Source organism: Nipponia nippon, unplaced genomic scaffold (genome assembly GCF_047370975.1).
Source record: "Nipponia nippon isolate SJK-2023a ecotype South Korea unplaced genomic scaffold, ASM4737097v1 scaffold_26, whole genome shotgun sequence".
Lineage (NCBI taxonomy): Eukaryota > Metazoa > Chordata > Aves > Pelecaniformes > Threskiornithidae > Nipponia > Nipponia nippon.
Window position 1 is genome coordinate 2,481,503 of NW_028262343.1, and position 18,720 is coordinate 2,500,222.

The 18,720-nt window shown below is 42.4% G+C and overlaps 1 protein-coding gene across 8 annotated transcripts in view; it reads left to right on the plus strand.

Annotated features, from left to right (window-relative positions):
• Window positions 1-14,153: 14,153 nt before the first annotated feature.
• The window catches only part of LOC104014005 (secretory carrier-associated membrane protein 1), a 92,800-nt gene continuing 88,233 nt past the window's right edge, over window positions 14,154-18,720 (plus strand). For all 8 annotated transcript variants that reach the window (XR_015705884.1, XM_087762630.1, XM_087762631.1 and 5 more), the window contains exon 1: window positions 14,154-14,357. Coding sequence is in view for 7 of the 8 variants with exons in the window: in XM_087762630.1 (XP_087618756.1) it covers window positions 14,301-14,357 (57 nt within the window). In the remaining variant the exon portion in view is untranslated. The remainder of the gene's footprint in view (window positions 14,358-18,720) is intronic.

Genomic DNA, 18,720 nt, shown 5'->3' on the forward strand with positions numbered 1-18,720 from the left:
TAAAGTGGCAGTCTGGGGGGATTTTACATGAGTTAGCTCTGGTGGATACTGGAGCTGAGGTTACTCTATGTCCTGGTTAATTTTCTTCCTAGTAGCTGGTATAGTGCTGTGTTTTGGATTTAGTAGGAGAATAATGTTGATAACACACTGATGTTTTAGTTGTTGCTAAGTAGTGCTTACACTAGTCAAGGACTTTTCAGCTTCCCATGCTCTGCCAGGTGCACAAGAAGCTGGGAGGGGGCACAGCCAGGACAGCTGACCCAAACTGGCCAAAGGGCTATTCCATACCATATGACGTCATCCTCAGTATATAAACTGGGGGAGTTGGCCGGGGGGCAGCGATCGCTGCTCTGGGATGTGCTGGGCATTGGTCGGTGGATGGTGAGCAATTGTAGAGTGTATCATTTGCTTTGTATATTAGTATTAGTATTAGTATTAGTATTAGTATTAGTATTAGTATTAGTATTAGTATTAGTATTATTACTACTACTACTATTACTACTATTCTATTTCATTTTACTTCAATTATTAAACTGTTCTCATCTCAACCCATGAGTTTTCTCCCTTTTACTCTTCTGATTCTCTCCCCAATCCCACCGGGGAGGGTGGAGTGAGCAAGCAGCTGTGTGGTGCTTAGTTGCTGGCTGGGGTTAAACCACGACACTGTATTACATAGTAATATTAATAATAAAGAAGCCACATCACAGATCTGTGGACTGGGGGGAAATCCGACCCCTGCCCTCCAAGCTAAGGTTACCTTAACAATAGGAAATGCCTTGTTGAGGGTTTTTAACTGTTGGGGTGGATAAGAAAGGGGGCCAATATGACTGCATATTGCTAAAATTTTTACTTCACTTCATGTTTCGTTGCAAATGCTTGGCAGAACCACTGACCAAGCTTATCTTTTAGATGGGACATCTAGGTGAAACTGCATCGCTTTTTTAACATTTCTCAGATAGTTACTAAGCGGATGGAGTACTTATTTTCATGTTGCACTTTTCACATAAATGTTCATCTGAATTTAATACCAAGTATGTTATTTTGCTGACTGCATTTTCTCAGCATTTCTACAATGCTCCAATAGATGCCCTTTCACAAAAATAGAAAGAGTATTGTTTTGTTGCTAAATATTTCTCAAATGTTAAGTGCATCTCACAGCAATGACCTTGGCATGAAGCAGAAAGTATACAGCTTCTTTATTCTGTTACTATGAATATTGCAAATTGAATAAGAAGCATTTTAGAATGCAATTACACTTTTGAATAGAAATTTTGCAAATTCGATATTCTTGACTCAAAATTTTGCTCTTTGTGTTCTGTATCACATCTGGGTTCTATATTATTCAAGTTTTCAATGATTGCAAATGTGGATTTTCTTCTGATTCATACAGCATGAAAAAAATAACCAAATTTGAGTTATAGTGGTAGTTTGTATCAAAAAATAGAAACTCCTTTGAGTCTAAGAATATACTTCTCTATACATTTTTTTAGAAGCTAAAAACATAGCAAAATTCTCCATTCTTTGAAAGCTGGACTAAGTTTGGAAAGCAGAAAAGCAATAAATATGGAGCCCTTTTATTACTATTTTTGCAAATTCACATTTCACAGCAGGTCCAGACTTTACAGTGCCACTACCAAACATTTTAAATATCCTGTAGGATGGTACATTTGTATGGTGCGAATGGAAGTCTGTTTCTAAAGGAATGGAGTTGCACACCCACCAACATTAGTGAGAATCTTAATTCTTTCCTTTGCTATTTATTTCTGTGGATGGAATTGGAAGAAAGAGGGGGAATAAATACTCACTGAGAAAAGCATTGAAGACAGATTTCTAAGGATAAGTAGCATTTGACAGGTATGTTGGAATAATTACTTGGACAAAACCTGAAAGAACATTTGCTTACTTACAAAAAATACACAGAACTACTCTGTGTGTGAAACTGCTTATTAACTAGTTCTTCTTTAACATAACATATGCAAAGGCCATTTTTCTCAGTGAAAGAAATCTATTATGTAATGAGTTTCATCTATACTGTTAAATTTTTGTCCAGCATATAACCATACTTTTTCCTTGGAGTCAAGGTGTTAGGAATTCAGCTCTCACCTGCTATTTTTTGAACAATATTTCCTTTCAGGCATTTGATGAACCCCAAAGGGGTTTGTTGCTTACATATTTAGGTCTTAATTCCATAATTTTTCCCAACAGTAGTTTCCGGATGATGACTAATATCTACCTTCTTTCTCGGATCTCTACAGTTATTGCACTATGAAAACCAGAAAAATGAGGGTCTTCTTGAGGAAAAAACCCACACAAAAACTGCTTGAGGGATTCAAGGAAATTCAATAAATAGAGATTACAATTATTAAACATTGTGATAAACAGGTGTCAATGTTGTCTGCTATCAGGCTTCCTTTCCTAAAATCTTTCTGAGCCCAAGATAGCTCAAAACATACTGCTACAACATCTGATGTCTCTTCTGGGTACTGTTTGCTCCTTCTTTGAAAGATATTTTAACAATTTTAAATATGCCTCAAATGACCTGGCAAGTTCTAGCTGCGCTGACAGCATGACGCCAATAGCTTATGCTGGAAGCAAAGATGCCAGGCCAGCTGCGATAGAGCTGGAAGCCAGGGCTAGGTGAAGGGGTCCCTGGGCTGATCAACTGCTAACCTGCCCCCGAGTTTTGTCAGGGGGGCTGGGGACAGGGACAGCTAGTTGTTCCACTCCAGAGGGGATCCTGGTGCTTAGGCAGCATGTAGGACCCTGGGGTGGAAACAGGATGACCCAAAGCAACAGTAATAGGTGTCCCCATTGTCACTTAGACTAGACTAGACTAGACTAGAATATTTCAGTTGGAAGGGACCTACAACGATCATCTAGTCCAACTGCCTGACCCCTTCAGGGCTGGCCAAAAGTTAAAGCACGTTGTTAAGGGCATTGTCCAAATGCTTCTTAAACACTGACAGGCATGGGGCATCGACCACCTCTCTAGGAAGCCTGTTCCAGTGTTTGACCACCCTCTCGGTAAAGAAATGCTTCCTAATGTCCAGTCTAAACCTCCCCTGGCACAGCCTTGAACCGTTCCCACACATCCTGTCACTGGATACCAGGGAGAAGAGATCAGCACCTCCCTCTCCACTTCCCCTCCTCAGGAAGCTGTAGAGAGCAATGAGGTCGCCCCTCAGCCTCCTTTTCCCCAAACTAGACAAACCCAGAGTCCTTAGCTGGTCCTCCTCATAGGACTTGCCTTCCAGCCCTCTCACCAGCTTTGTTGCCCTCCTCTGGACATGTTCAAGGATCTTCACATCCTTCTTAAATTGCGGGACCTGGAACTGCACACAGTACTCAAGGTGAGGTCGCACCAACGCTGAATACAGCAGGATAATCACCTCTCTCAACCAGCTGGTTATACTGTGTTTGATGCACCCCAGGATGCAGTTTGCCCTCTCGGCTGCCAGGGCACACTGCTGACTCATATTGAGCCTGCTGTCAACCAGCACCCCCAGGTCCCTTTCTGCAGGGCTGCTCTCCAGCCACTCCTCTTCCAATTTATACTTGTGCCCAGCATTACTCCGTCCCAGGTGCAGAATCTGGCACTTGAACTTGTTAAATTTCATACCATTAATCATTGCCCAATGCTCCAATCTATCTAGATCCCTCTGCAAGGCCTCCTGTCCCTCAAGAGAGTCAACAGCACCTCCCAGTTTAGTATCATCAGCAAACTTGCTAATGGTGCATTCAACTCCTGCATCCAGACCGTTGATAAACATATTGAACAGAACTGGCCCTAGAATTGAGCCCTGAGGAACCCCGCTGGTGGCCGGTCGCCAGCCAGATGTAGTCCCATTCACTAGAACCCTTTGAGCCCTGCCCTTCAGCCAGTTCTTCACCCAGTGCACCGTATCAAAACCAGAACATCCATCATTAAAATAACAAGCTCATCAATGCTTAGCAAGCACTATGTAGTAATATAATCATTGGTTTTGTTTAAAGCGTGGTACTATGTTTCAAAGTGAGCTTCTTTACACTAATCAGATCCTTCTGGTGACTTTTTTTTATTGAGCTTAGTGAAAGTGTCATCTCATGTATCAAACCAGGCACACGTATCAAATGCTAACTTAAAAATATGGAAAAGAGGTTAGAGTTTTCAAGGCAAATGTCCTTGAGAACTAAAATAATAGATTATTTATCACATTTTTTGTTGGCCACTTAGAGTACTTAAACCATGCTGCTAGTCTGTAGATATTGATAGTCTAGGATATTGATAGTACACTAGTAGATGAAAAATTAATTCTTCATTTCTGCTATGAATGCCCATGAGACTTATCAAAGGGTAATATCTAGCACTTTGTAATACCTGGTTATGAGCTGCACTCCAGCACTTCCAGGGGCTGGAGAGGTTTACATTTATTTCAGGGTTCTATTACAGATTCATAAGTTAGTCTTTACTAAAGGACATATTGGATTTTTCTAAGGGAAAAAACTTGATTTGCATTGATTCATAGTATTCTAATGGTACATACATTCCTCTAAATTTTTTTCTTTCGATGAGCACACAGTATTTGGCTGGAGCAGAGCACTCTGCATGCACTACAGCTCTACCACACGGTAATAATGATACCATACAATATTTGAAATGTTTTGGCAACCCAATTTAATAGATGTGCACTAAGTATGTACCCTGTCCATCACTCTTTATTCCACATAATTGTTAACAATATTCTCAGCTTCATCTGCAATGCTTATGGAAAGAATGAAACAAGAATATCCTTGGCAAAACATTAACTTTGTCAGTGGCCAATCTTTTTCACCAAGAACCTGCATGTTTTCTCTCCAACTGTGCTGGTTTTGGCTGGGGTAGAGTTAATTTTCTCCACAGTAGCTAGTATGGGGCTATGTTTTGGATTTGTGCTGAAAACTGTTGATAGTACAGGGATGTTTTCATTATTGCTGAGCAGTGCTTACACAGAGTCAAGGCCTTTTCTGCTTCTCACACCACCCCGCCAGCAAGTAGTCTGGGGGTGCACAAGAAGTTGGGAGGGGACACAGCTGGGACAGCTGACCCCAACTGGCCAAAGGGATATTCCATACCATATGATGCCATGCTCGGCATATAAAGCTGGGGGAAGAAGAAGGAAGGGGAGGACGTTCGGAGTGATGGCATTTTGTCTTCTCAGGTAACCGTTACGCGTGATGGAGCCCTGCTTTCCTGGGGATGGCCTGCCGATGGGAAGTAGTGAATGAATTCCTTGTTTTGCTTTGCTTGTGTGCATGGCTTTTGCTTTACCTATTAAACTGTCTTTATCTCAACCCACGAGTTTTCTGACTTTTACTCTTCCAATTCTCTCCTCCATCCCATTGTGGGGGAGTGAGCGAGCGGCTGTGTGGCGCTTAGTTGCTGGCTGGGGTTAAACCATGACACCAACACTTCAGATCTCTGTTTACTGAAATGATGATTTGACATTTACAACTTCTAGGTTATTCTGAGCTTTGAATTTTCAAGTACCACATAGAGCTTGCTGCACACTTGTACTCAGATATTTCAAAGGGAATATTTCTTTGACTTTAGCATGCTTACAGTTAGCAGTTCAGAGTTGGCATCATTGTCTTTAAAGCCAGGCATTTTTCTGAAGTCCTGGATTTATTTCCTTAGCTATTCATTTTTAGATAATGTTAAAGTTTATCAGTATACAAAACTACTTTCTGATGCAAATTTTAATTATCTTATCATCCACATAAAAGGCTATGTGGTCAAGAAAGGCAATGAGTGGGAATGGAGATTAATGGACATTCTTGGCTAATTCTGCAATTTAATTTAAAGAGCTACTTTTGAAACTATAGAAAAAACAGTTATTTTTTTTAAATGGAGGACAAGGGGATGTGACCCTAATAAGAAATTTCTTGCATATGAATTGAAGACTTTCTTTGCATATGATACATTTATTTTTAATTTGACCCTAGGAAATACAAATATTACAAAATACATATATTATCTCACTTCGGGCTTTTAGCCACTAACACTATATTATACATATGTAGATATAGGCGTAGATACAGACAGATAGACCTATTGTGAAATTCACTCAGAATTCACTCACATTTCTCTTTGAATTTTATGTTTCTTTGGAATACTTGGGATGTCAAGAATGTCAACCTTCCAGTGTTGGAACTTCTAAAGTAACTAGGTTTATTAGAATAAGTAATGCATTTCATTAGGGAGTATCACAATTTTTTGTTAAATATATTACCAATTAAAAACAAAGAGATGCTCCTGAATAACTTTAAACTTCTGAGCTAATAATGCAGTTTTGCTTCCCTTTTATGAAATGCTTCAGAGATCCAGAAATTTTTTCAAAGGCAGCAAGATATGTGTTTTTTCCAACACTTTTGATATGTTTCCAGGGAGGCTTGATTCAATCATTGTAAGAACTAACTTTTGGTAACTCTGTTAACATTTTAAAGATTATAATTACACCACTTTTGTATACAACAGATCTGAGTCACAATAAAATGACTAACCTGGTTCTCCTGTTGTATTTCTTTCCAGCAGTTAGATTTAGTGATATACCTGCTTTCTTTTCTCCCCCCCTTTTATAAAACAAACCTATCCTAATAAGGAATCAGTACAAAATGAAATCGATGTTGAAATTCTTTCCTCCAGAACTCTGTAGTGCTTGAAAGAAACAATACTTTTTGTCTTGAAAGCACACACTGAGCTACTGTTATTAGAAAAGAGGGAGCAATTACTGCATTTTTAAGATAAAATATCCCTCTTTTCTAATTGACTTTAAATCTGAAGAGGCGCAAGTTTAACAAACATTTCATTTATGTTTCTTTTTCTTCAGAGGAAGCCTAATCTGTACACTGGAAATCTGTTATTTTTCATATCTATAATTTGCCCCTTCTGAAAACAAGCCTCTCAAAATAATGAGTGGGTGGGTTTTTTTAGTTCTGCCAAGATGTTTTTCCTTTGAAGGATCTGATTAATAACCTGTTATGAATGTCAAAGGGCAAATTCAAAGGAAAGAGTTATTTATTTTAAAATATGGAAAAAAGTTTTTTTATATGAAACCTTGTGCAATAATGTCTCTCACTTCAAACTATGCTGTCTCTACAGTTGTGTGCATGAGTAGCTATCAGAAACTCCCAGAGCTCTTTTCTTTGTCAATCTCCACTGCTTGCTCAGTTCCCTCCCCTTTCCTACACACCTTTTTGTTTAAGTACGCAAGTAAGAAAGATGCAAAAGATTTTTCAAAAGGATGTGCTTTCCTAAATTCTAAAGCCTACATACGACTCCCATGAGAACATAAACTCCTGAAAAGAACATAAATTCCACTATATATATGCTGTCAGGGATAGACCACCATCTAATTTGGTTTTGCTGTTTTTGTTCACAAAAAGAGGGTATGCAGAGATTCCTGAAAGCTGTTGTTACTATAGATTATTTTATAAAGGGATGCCATACAACAGAACATATACTCTCTGCTTTACGTCATGTGCCTACTACATGTGACAGGCCACTGTTTCTGGTTCTGTCACTGCCCTAAAAAAAATTCTCAGGAATAAAGTTTGAGCAGAGAAAACCAGGAAAAATCCTGCATTCCATTAAAAAAAAAGATAGTCCTACCCAAACTTGGATATCTCGTTACCTAACTTACGGTTTATTGTCATCTCTGCTCCTTCCAGTCGCTGACATTTCTGGGAATCACTCCTTTTTCTTCTTTATATAAAAATTGGACATCAACACATAAGAATCATGCCTATCCAAATTAAACTAAAATCTGCCTTATTTTCCTTCAACACTGTATCATCTCCCCTATTTAATGTTTAAATCATACAGATATGAGTCCTTTTGTCAGCTTCACTTCACATCTGCTCTTGCAGCCTTCAGAATATCTCCACCACACTGTATCTCCCCAGTAGTGTGGTAATCTGCAAGACTATTTTCACCAGCTGATCCTTAGATTTTATCTTGGAATTATCTTTTTTTATATCAGAGATTTAGCTTCAGGCTGCAGGTGACTGCCTTAAATTTCCCTCATTGTCTAAAGCTGTGGTTCCATGTTTGCAGTTGTGCATTGTCATATTACCTTGGAGTACAGGTTTGAGTCAGTTCAGACATGAGGGCACTTTTCCAACAGCGCTGTTCGCTTAGCAAGAGCTAACGGTAGAGGTTTTTGGATGGCAAGAAGCCTGATGCTCTGACTGCTGTATGTGCAGCCGTTCACTCGTCCATCCTGTTTCCCTGTGGGGCTCCCTGTGGATTGGCCTCTTTGGAAGAGCTGGTCTGTTTATAATATCAGACTTTTCTTATGTTGCTGTCCAGAAACAACTGCCATTAAAGCACTGCTTCACTGCCAGGACACCATTCAGCACTGCAAAATCAATACATCATTTTTGCTTTTACCTGAGCAGCAACTGCAGCAGCAGAAGCATGGATCCTTGCCTGATGACAGCTGTACATGTCCTGATGCAGCTCTGTTGAGACTCTCTGTGCCAGGTATGAGCCTTCTTGTTCACTAATGGTCACATACAGGGAGAATAGGTACATGCTGAGATGGAATGACAACAGGCCAGGCTGCCCCAAGCCTAAAATTTCTCAATATATTGTTGGGATTTGTGTGAAGATTAGTAACTACTTGCACCTGCACATGAGAATCAGAAGAGTCAAACTGAGGGATGCCCTCTGAGCTATTTTATGCAAAATCCCACATTTGTTCTGCAAAACTGTGTATAGTTGAATTGAAACCAAGAATCCATCATTCCCCACACCTTTTGTTCTCAATGTTTTTTCCTTGTCTTATTTGTTGCAGAACAGAACTCCTGACATTTGCAGACCACAGTTTTGAATCACTCACTTCCTGCATGTATACAGATTCCTCCCTGAATTGTTTTCTAGATCCCAGAATTGCTTTTGCAATGCAATTGCTTTCTAATTGGAATTTAATTGCTTAATAATTACAAGTTAACAATCACTCAATGAAGAAAATACGAGTGATTAAAAAGCAATGCAAAACATAAAACAATAGAAATGCAGACAAATATTTACGTTCAACTATTTATGTACAGTTTTAAATTGGAAGGGATGAGACACACTGAAAAGTTACTAGCCAGAATCATTTGGCTGGAAGGGGTCATAGCACAAGTCCTGCTACTGTCTAGACAATGCCCACTGAAGTTCACCAGCGTACCTCTTCTTGAGGGGTCACGATATGAGAAAAGCTTGGGGAGGTGTAAGAAAAGGGCTGCAGAAGCCAGGCATCTGTGGTATAATACAACAAGAGATAATACAACGGGAAGAAGAGACAGGTGAGACTGAGATCTGTTCGCTGCCTGAACTAGCTCTTTTATCACCTGCCTTAGCTTCTGCTGTTCCTCCCACTCTTGAGTTGGTACAGGAACGTATGCATGCAGCACAGACTGCTAGTGCCACTTGGCCTCACTCCACAGCTGCCTGGAACGCTCTCCCCACTCCCAAATAGCATGTGTTCACTTTGCCGTATCTCCCCTCATGACTGTAGCTTCCTATTCATTGCTCCCATGGTAGGTTAGCCATCCTCTTAAAAGCAGCGTTTGTTGCAGTGTGTGGCTGCATCCACAGGTGTCATGACCCTTTAGACAAGAGGGGGAAATTGCTACTGTTCTGTCTCCAGCTAGATACATACATAAGTCTTCTTTCAGCAGGAATAACTCTTCTTCCATGATTACATCCTGCTGTCTTGGCCAGTGCTAATGATTGCTGGGCTCTATAAATGTGCTCATGCTTACCTTTGCTGCCTGTGGGATGGGAAACAGGCAGACAAGTTCAGCTTGGGAGAAAAATGAAGACGGCTTGCTGGTGATAGCTATGCTGTGCCTGCACATTCCTAAGATACAGGCATCCCCTGCTGTGGGAGAAGTAAGAGCTCTACTCCTTGGATGAGGACCAGCAACTGGTCCACAGGGAAAGGAAGCAGAGGGAAGGATGGTTTGCTGATGATCTACTCTCTGTAGAGTCCTCAAACAGGTGGAGCAGAATAGGACTAAGGGAAATATGAAGAGCAGCAGAGACTGATGTCTCCACTGGGGCCAGCTTTTACTTTTCATATCTAACCTTCATTTCAAATGACATGACATCGAGCAATGTCATTCTAGGTCAGCAAAAATGATTCTTTGCTCAAGCCAAGAATGACTCAATTTTGTTATTACACAGCATACCCTTAGAGCACCTGGACATTAGCGAAATCAGTTACTCAAAGTAACAAGTATGAGATTTTGGTTCTCTGCTGTGAACTAAAGTTCTGTTCTGATACCCCTGAGGCACTGCATGAGGAACAGTGGCTGGATGCACATGTCCTTGTCAGTGCAGGTCTGGGGTATAGCATATAAGGCATGTTCAGTCAGAGCAACAGAGTGGGATAGAGCGTGGAGATGCAGGGCACGAGATCACTGGCAGTATTAGACTGACCTTTGGCAAAATGACCACAACCTGGCTATGCATCAGTTACCCGTTCCCTGCTATGATTCAGCTATTGCCCCGGGAATCCTTCTCCTACCTCTGAAAAGGTGAACTGTCCACAGAGAAGAATTCCAAATATCCTGCTACAGTTCTGGAACACAATGGGAAAATCTAAGTGTGCGGCTTCAGAAAGTGGTCAGGGTTCGCATAAAAAGGGCAAGACACTCACCAGCCTGTGAGTATTCACTGTTGCACTTGTTGGGCGACCCCAGAGGTTTGGCTTGGTCACATACCACCCCCTGTGAGCTGGCTAAGCTGGTTCTACTCAGAAAAGGGTGCAAGTGCACTACAGCAGAACTGGCAAAGCTGCCTTGCTCCCAGAAAAAGACTAAAGCTACCTCTTCAGACTATTTTAAACAAGTTTATATTGGCTCAACACTTTGCATGATGGAAACACAGAGATTTTGATTCAGCAATCAGCACATTGAAACTGGATTTATTATCTTGCGGAACCAGGGCTTCATTGATTGTAAGAGAGAGGTTAAATGGGAGTCCGCATGTAGCAGATTTTGAGAGTTCTGAATGCTGCTGTTATTTCTGCCATTTCTCCTCTTTTCTCCACACTTTTTTCTTTTAAATTGAGGCAAAAGATTTTGGGGAATATTGCAGCTCATGACCTTCAAGTATTATACTGAAATGCCTGCTTATCACACTTCTCTCTTCTCTCTCCTAAGTTAAAATCTTTCCAACATTTTCTAAGTAAATCTGTCTGCTGTAAAACCTAGAAAAAGGTTCTCACTATTTTAAATTCTTCCAAGAGCTGTTATCAAATAACTCTTCAGGTAAAGTTTTACCTAACAGACTAGGCACCTTTTCCCTAAACTTTCAGCAAGACTTTAAAACTAGTATCTCCATATGATCTAATTTGAAGCTGTACCTTGCACTTACACTACCATAGAGTTCTCTTGCTTGTTTCTTCTACATGAGTTTCTAGCAGTTGGTCAATCTTCCATGCCAGTCATTTTGCCTAACTTCTATAGCAGAGCCTTAGCTAAGTGCTCATGTAGCACATTGACATTCTCCATCCCTGATTTTTTCTAACAATTATGCTTGCATTTGATGCTGCATAGACTTTTCCATTCTATGAAAGGAAACACTTCTTTAGAAGGGTTACTAGGGCTTACTTGTTACAGCTTGGTTTTATTTTTTGAAGGTCCATCCTCTGTAAAACTGTGATCTACTTTACTGGGACAGAGAGCTGATCAAGACACATCACTTGGTTGCCTACTCAGCATTCAAGCATTTTGGATTGAGAAAAACCTGATGGATTTTCCTCTCAGCTGATCTGAGCACTCCTCACCACCATCTGAGGTTGGCATAAACACTGTAAATTCCACAAGTGACAGAAAATTGAGAGAACCAGGACTTGAAGGAATAATATCAAGTCAGTTTCCTTACACAAGATTTCTTAAACACAAGTATACAAGTACAGTACTCACACAAGCAGTTCAAATCTACTGTTTGTTGAAGTTTAAACTCTTCTTTCTAAGAAAATGGCCAATTCAGATTAAGATAATTTTGTTTGCTAAGAAGGCAACTATTTCAGAATTATTGAAAACCACTGAATGAAACCAATTTTGTGAGGCTGGGGAATTTTTAGTTGAGAGATATTTTTATATAAATAATGTCACCCATTCTCTACTAGAATTTATTTTTCAATGAACTTACTTATTAGCATATTAAAAATCAGATTGATGTATTTATGAGCTATATCTTGTACCAGAATTAGAAACAGGTTAATTCTTACCTAGCACAAAAAATTAAATTCTACTATTTGGAAAGCAAGGTGTAGAGAGGACTTGTTGGGGGGGAGCATCCTTGGCTAATCATGTATCTTTTCTAATTCTGAAACTCCTTTGGAAGATGAGGAAAATAATTGATAATGTCAACCCTCAGCATCAAATGATGACCATTTATATTTCACATGTTGTATATGTATAGTATAAACTACTCAATTAGCTGGAAGCATATATTCATTCTCATTTTCTTTTAGCTGGCAGTCAGTTGGTATCTCCCAAAGTTAACATTTTTAGTAGCAAGCAATGATGCACTGTGAAAGTTCTATCATTTTAATGTAAAATACTTATTATCCTTTCCAAAAACAATCTCATGCAGTTTCATTATTGCCTTGAAAGTCATACAAGATGACAGATTATTCCTCTTTAACTGTGCACAAACTAAATATTATCAGAGAAATGTCGCAATGGCTTTGAGGCAATTATTGCTTTCTTTACTGATCCATGCAAAATCAATTCTCTTGTACATGTAGGATTTTTCCTTACTCGTTGATGGAACACCACCATCACAATGACTGCCAGTGTAAGGATCAGAGTAACAATGTATGTAGAGCCATTAAAATACATAAAAGCATTAACATTCTGAGTCAGCCTTCAACAAACCCTAGACAGTGTGCCTCAAAGTTAGTCTATGATTATTACATGGGAAAAAAATCACATTTGAATACCAAAAAGTTAAAAGGCCAATTTTACTCTCATAGAAATTTCTTTTAGGTAGACTACAGGCTAACCTGTCTCAAAACTCTCTTTTTGCATTTAAATGAAAGTTTAAATCATTTCTTTAGAAAGCATGTAGAGAAATCCAGAATTCACTGGTTTTAAAAGTGTTGCATCAATGTAGACTGTTACTGTTCGATATCAAGTATACAGGATTTTAGATTTCAACGATAGCTCTGAACCAAAGGTTCTTCAGTGCTTCAAACAGCTGTTGCCATTTATTTGCATCATTTGGACCAGGTTCTTCAAACTGCAGTGTCAGCATTTCTGAGGAAGTATTTGAAAAGTCTTTTGAACAGTTCAAAATGGTTGAACATTTCCAAGAAGCCCTTTCAATGTATCCACCCAATTAAGCAGGATTTTGTAACCATGGTTCAAAACCATACCCTACCTACAGCCCTTGTTGAACCTTTGTACAAGACATCTGAGAAGCCATACACTCGGCAGGCCATTTATCATGCCAACAGGAGAAGGGAATAAGGGAGTAAATTTGTGTTTTACCAAATAAGCCTCAAATATGAAGGCTTTCTCATTACCTTTGCATGTGCATTTCATTTTTCAGACAAGACAGGTTGTCCTGACCCATTCTGAGGGGCAGGGACGGAGGAAAGGAGAGGCCATGCACCACCTCCCTTTGGGTACCATCCACACGGTATCGAGTAGCCCCGAGAGAGGTTTACCAAATGGGGGCTACCCTGGCCGAGCCGGCGGCTCGGAGCTGCCCGGCCGGGTGCCGCTCTCTGAGGGGAGGCACCCCGCTCCCGCCATGGCCGTTGGCAACGTACGCACGCGCTTCCCCGGCTGCCGCGCTGGGCCTGCCATAGGCGGGAAGCCCCGAGCTCCAGACTGGTGCTGACAAACGAGGGCGGCGGGACAGAACCCCCATCAGCTCAGGCGGTACGGCGAGGGCAACGGGCGCCCAACAGCCCTCACCACAGCAGGTCTCCAAACCACAGCCTGCTCCCCCGGGAATAGGCTCTTCCAGCTCTCCTCCCTCCCCATCCCGAGAATAGGCTCCTCCAAGCCCCTACTCGCCCGAGCTCCTCCAAGCCCTGCTCCCTGCCTACCCACCCCGGGAGTAGGTGCTCCCTCTCCTTTTCAAGGCTGTTCCGCCCTGTGACCTCACTTCCGAGGCAGCCATTTTGAGAGGTCGGTGCTCCGTAGCTAGTCGGGCTTGGGCTGCGGTGGCTGGTGATAATAGCGGGGATAGCCTGTGAGCTAGCGAGTGTGGAGGGTGCTGCAGGGGAAGAGTCGCTGCTCAGTGATCGTAGTGCCTGCCTGCTCCTGTCATGTCGGACTTCGACAGCAATCCCTTCGCCGACCCGGACCTCAACACCCCCTTCGCGGTGAGGCTGCGGGCGGCGACTGGCCGCGAGTCTTCCTCGGTACCGCGGCGGGGAGAGAGCGGGCTGTGCGGAGCCTCGGGCGTCCTGGGGGGGGAGGGGCGGGCGAGCGAGCATCGGCCCCGCTGCGTGTGTGGTGCTGCTCCTAACCGTGGGAGGTGGGGAAGGGCCAGCGTTGTGGGGTAGCGCTGGCCTCGGGGGGGTTGGCGGGCTGGGGGGCGTCGATCGGCAGCGACGGAGGCGCCTGCCTTCCGCGGGGCTTGGGACACGACGGCTCTGGGGGGCTTGTAGGATAAGCAGCGCTTTTGGAAGCCCTAGAAATGGGCACAGCCGTTTCACAAGTTCAGGTTTCTGTGTTTCGTCTTGACTTGTGTTGCTAAAATAACACAACTTGCGTTTCAGGTGCATTATTTTGAAGGAGGAAAAAAAAGTGTCTTGATTTTGGCGGTAACTTAGTTTGTGTGTGCATAATGCTACAACATTTTTTCTTCCGTTTGACTGACCCAGATAGTTAAGTTTAGTGAATTTACTCTCTCTTGCCTCCTCCCAGCTCCTATCAAGCTTACCCACTTCTTTACATTATCTCTGAAGCATGCAGGGTACTGATGGCTAGGTATAAGTTCTACCCTGTGTCAAGTCCCGCCTGGGGAGGAAGAGGGAGGAGTGATTTAAGATTCGCAAATCCTCTCAGTATGGATTAAGGTGGACCAACGCTTGAGGTCCGTACACAAACACCAGCTTTAATAGAAAGCTTCTATAGAGACAAATATTGAGTACAAATATTCGATACCCGCCAACCCTCTCACGGTTATATCCACCCTAGCTATGCAGTTTTATGGAAAATCAAGGTAGGCCGTGCAGTACTTGACTACAATTTAACAACTTAATCACCTTAGGAAAAGTGAAAGAGAGAGAGAAGGAAAAGAGAATCACCAGTCCTGGATCCAGCGTTGGTCCTGCCAACAGGGTGGCAGGTGAGAAATAGAATACTGGTGAGAAAAAAAAAAAGTGAGGCGAAGTGAAGGTTCTTATAGCGATGTTGATTCTGCACAGGGTGCTCGGTGATAATTCAGTTGCTAATTGGAAAATTACATCAGCGACCAGTCAAACCAAGAGGAGTAATACCAGGACTGTCCCCCAGGCAGTAGGTGTGTGTGTGGGGGGATAAGATGCTTCACAGACCATAGGGAATGGGGCTGAGGCAAGGCTGTCCTGTCTCCACAGGGCTCCCTCCCTCACCCTCACTCCAGGGTACTGTATGGTCCTGGGTCCTAGCAACCGATGCTCTGCATTGTGATTTTAACACCCAGGCTGTTTGAGACATCTTGTTGTTTTATACTAGCAGTTCTCTACACCACCCCATGGCTCAAACAGTAGTGCGATCCGAGTTCTGTATTTTACATCTTCATCTTCAGTGGTGATTCGAATATAGTGGATAAAGGGAGAAAGAAAGGACAGGAGTTTAGAAATCATACACCTAACTACTGCAAGGCCTATTACCACCGACAGAAATATCGTTAAAATCATAATACCAATATCTACAAGCCATTTTCCCCACCCTGTGAGTCCAAGAGACTTCAGGAGAGAGTTGAACCAGGGTCCAGGGCTCCAGCCGTTAAACCGGTCCTTCGGTTGCATTGCTCGGAAAAGTTCTTCGGCCTGCTCGGATACCTCTCTCATCTTCTTTTGTGCTTCTTCTATGGTGGTAGTTGTGTTGTGAATGGTGAGACAGCATTCTCCATCGGTGAGATTTAACATTCTGCATACTCCCTCCTCTTTTAAAAATAGCATATCTAAAGCTAATCTGTTTTGTAAAGTCATTTTAGACACCTGTTGGACTTGCAAATTTATTTCCCTGAAAGCATGTCTGGTCCAATTACTCAAAACATGTGCTTGCCAGGTTAGGTTTTCTAAGACAAACTGGTGTCTTTTAAGGGTTACGTATGGGGTAAATATATTTTCTAACATCAGAGATGTTGTCATGCCCCATGTATAATAATCGAGTATTCGGACTCCCTGCACTGCCCATTCCAGTGCAGTCTGAGGTGCCTGAACATCCTGTTTCCTCCGGTTATATTTGGGGTCGTTAAAGTCAATTGTTCTGGAGGGGCACATTGATGGTGCAGTGTAAACCCGCCATTTTGTGTACATGCAGGTGTGAGTACATTTTCCCATCTGAACATGCCCAGAGGGTACCCTGAGGGGCTGGATATTTAGCAGTGGAGCATGTTGATGGGTCATGGGGTTTGTTTATTGCGACGACTCCTTCCCATGCAAAATTCCACTTTGCCTCGTGGGTAAGCGTGACTCCACATTTAATCGCAGTTTCTGAATTAGTAATGGTTCCATTACACATGGGATCTCCAGGTTTAAACCCTATTACCAAAAAGCCCCAACAAATGCACATATCCCAAATAGAGGCTCGCAGTTTGGGGATGTACCATGTTTCTATGAGGTCCCACGTTAGTGATCCACAACTAACTGTTCATGAACACGTCATTAGAGGGGTATCCTCATAAGGTAGGGGATTTATTTCTTGTGCATCAATTGTACTATCTGGGTTGGACAAAAAATGCTTAAGGGACCAAGCATATTCATAACGAGAGCAGCTATGGTGAGCATAGCCACCCCATTTGTTAGGAATTCAAATACACCAACCCGGGGAAAACGGGACATTATATTCATGTTGCAAGGGTTCACCGTGAGAGGGAGGGTCCCACCAACGTACAAGATTGCAAGGGATCTCCACCTCCCGGGGACATCATGTCCAATTCAGTAAAAGATTACAAGGGATCTCCACCTCCTGGGGACACAATGTCCAATTTTTTTGGGCTGCAAGGGTGGCACTTGTAGTTCCCCTGCAGAGCTGTTGCTTCCAACAGGTAGCATTCCATATGTCTCTCCAGGTTACGTTAACTGGAAATTGATAGGCCACTGGAGAGGGCATGTATCAAGTTGTCCTGCCTATACTCTTGGAATGGGAATGAGTCAGCTCCCCACAAACATTTTCCTTTCCAGTGTGCATTTTGAATACATTTTTGGTTTAATGTTTCTAGCTTTGAATTTAGAATTCGTGAGAAATTTAGCCAAATGATGGCTAATTTAAAGCCTGCGGACGTGGGGAGGTCTACACAAAGACGTTGGTCTGTTCAATTCCAGATCCGGATGAAACCTGTAATTAGTTCCCGTGCCAAATTGGGTTGGTTATCCAAATTCCCAGTTGACCGAGACAGGATTATACATGCACAAAGTAAGAATATAAACTTCTCCCACACCATTTATCCCTAGCAAAGAACAACAATAGGCTTAAAATCAGACCAACAATGCAAAAATGACCCATTCAACAACAGAAAACATAAGTCCCATGGTGGGCTTCTGACAACCTATAAAACATATACATAAAGATGAACAATGATTAATAGGATGGGACAATCCATTGGGTATGAATTTGGTGATTCTTCCCGTGGGCGTCGGTAGCTTCCCAGGCATACATTCCAAGAGGTTTTGTTAAACCAGTGGAACTGTTCCCACAGTGGGAAGCTCCACCAGTACGGGTTGTCCTGACATGGGTGAATGGGGTCTTTGGTTCCTCTTCTTCCTGGGAGTATGGTGGGAGTTTGGGGACAGAAAGCAGTGAGTCGTGGACATCCATTTATCCCCCAGCGACTGTTCACTTTATAAACTGCATCTGGCAGTCTCTCTGCCCACCTAGGATCGTGAGGCCTCAGGGCACGTTTCAAAAGCCCGTTTGTGCGTTCAACAATTCCGTTCGCTTGAGGGTGATAAGGGGTGTGGAAGATCCACTGAATCCCTTCTCTCTGCACCCACTCCTTAACTTCTCCTGCAGTGAAATGACTTCCATTATCTGATTGGATCGATTGGGGCTTGGGTAGGTAACTGAACCAGAGTTTTAAACCTTTTACCGTGCTTTCCCCAGTAGCTTGCTGCACCGCTTCTGCTTGTGTCAGCCCTGATACCACTTCTACCCCTACCAATACATACCTTTTCCCATTTGAAAGTCGAAAGGGACCAATATAATCTACTTGCCATGTCTCCTACAGCCCCTTCTTATCTCGCAAGTGTAAGGGTGGGTCTTTCAGAGGGTCATGTTCTAATCCTATATGGCATTGACTACAAGCAGAAATGATCATGTTACACAGTGCCAGCCCCTGCTACTGGCTTCTTTGAAAAGGTCTTTAACCCCTGAATGGCTGCGTTTCACATGTAACCACTCTAACAGATGTTCCCATTTCTCCCCTTCACTTTCTACAGCTATATTTGCTAGGCGGGTCAGCGAGTCTACTTGGTTGTTCAAAAGGTGAGCTGGATTGTCTCCTGCTTGATGTGCAGCAACCCATCCTACCAG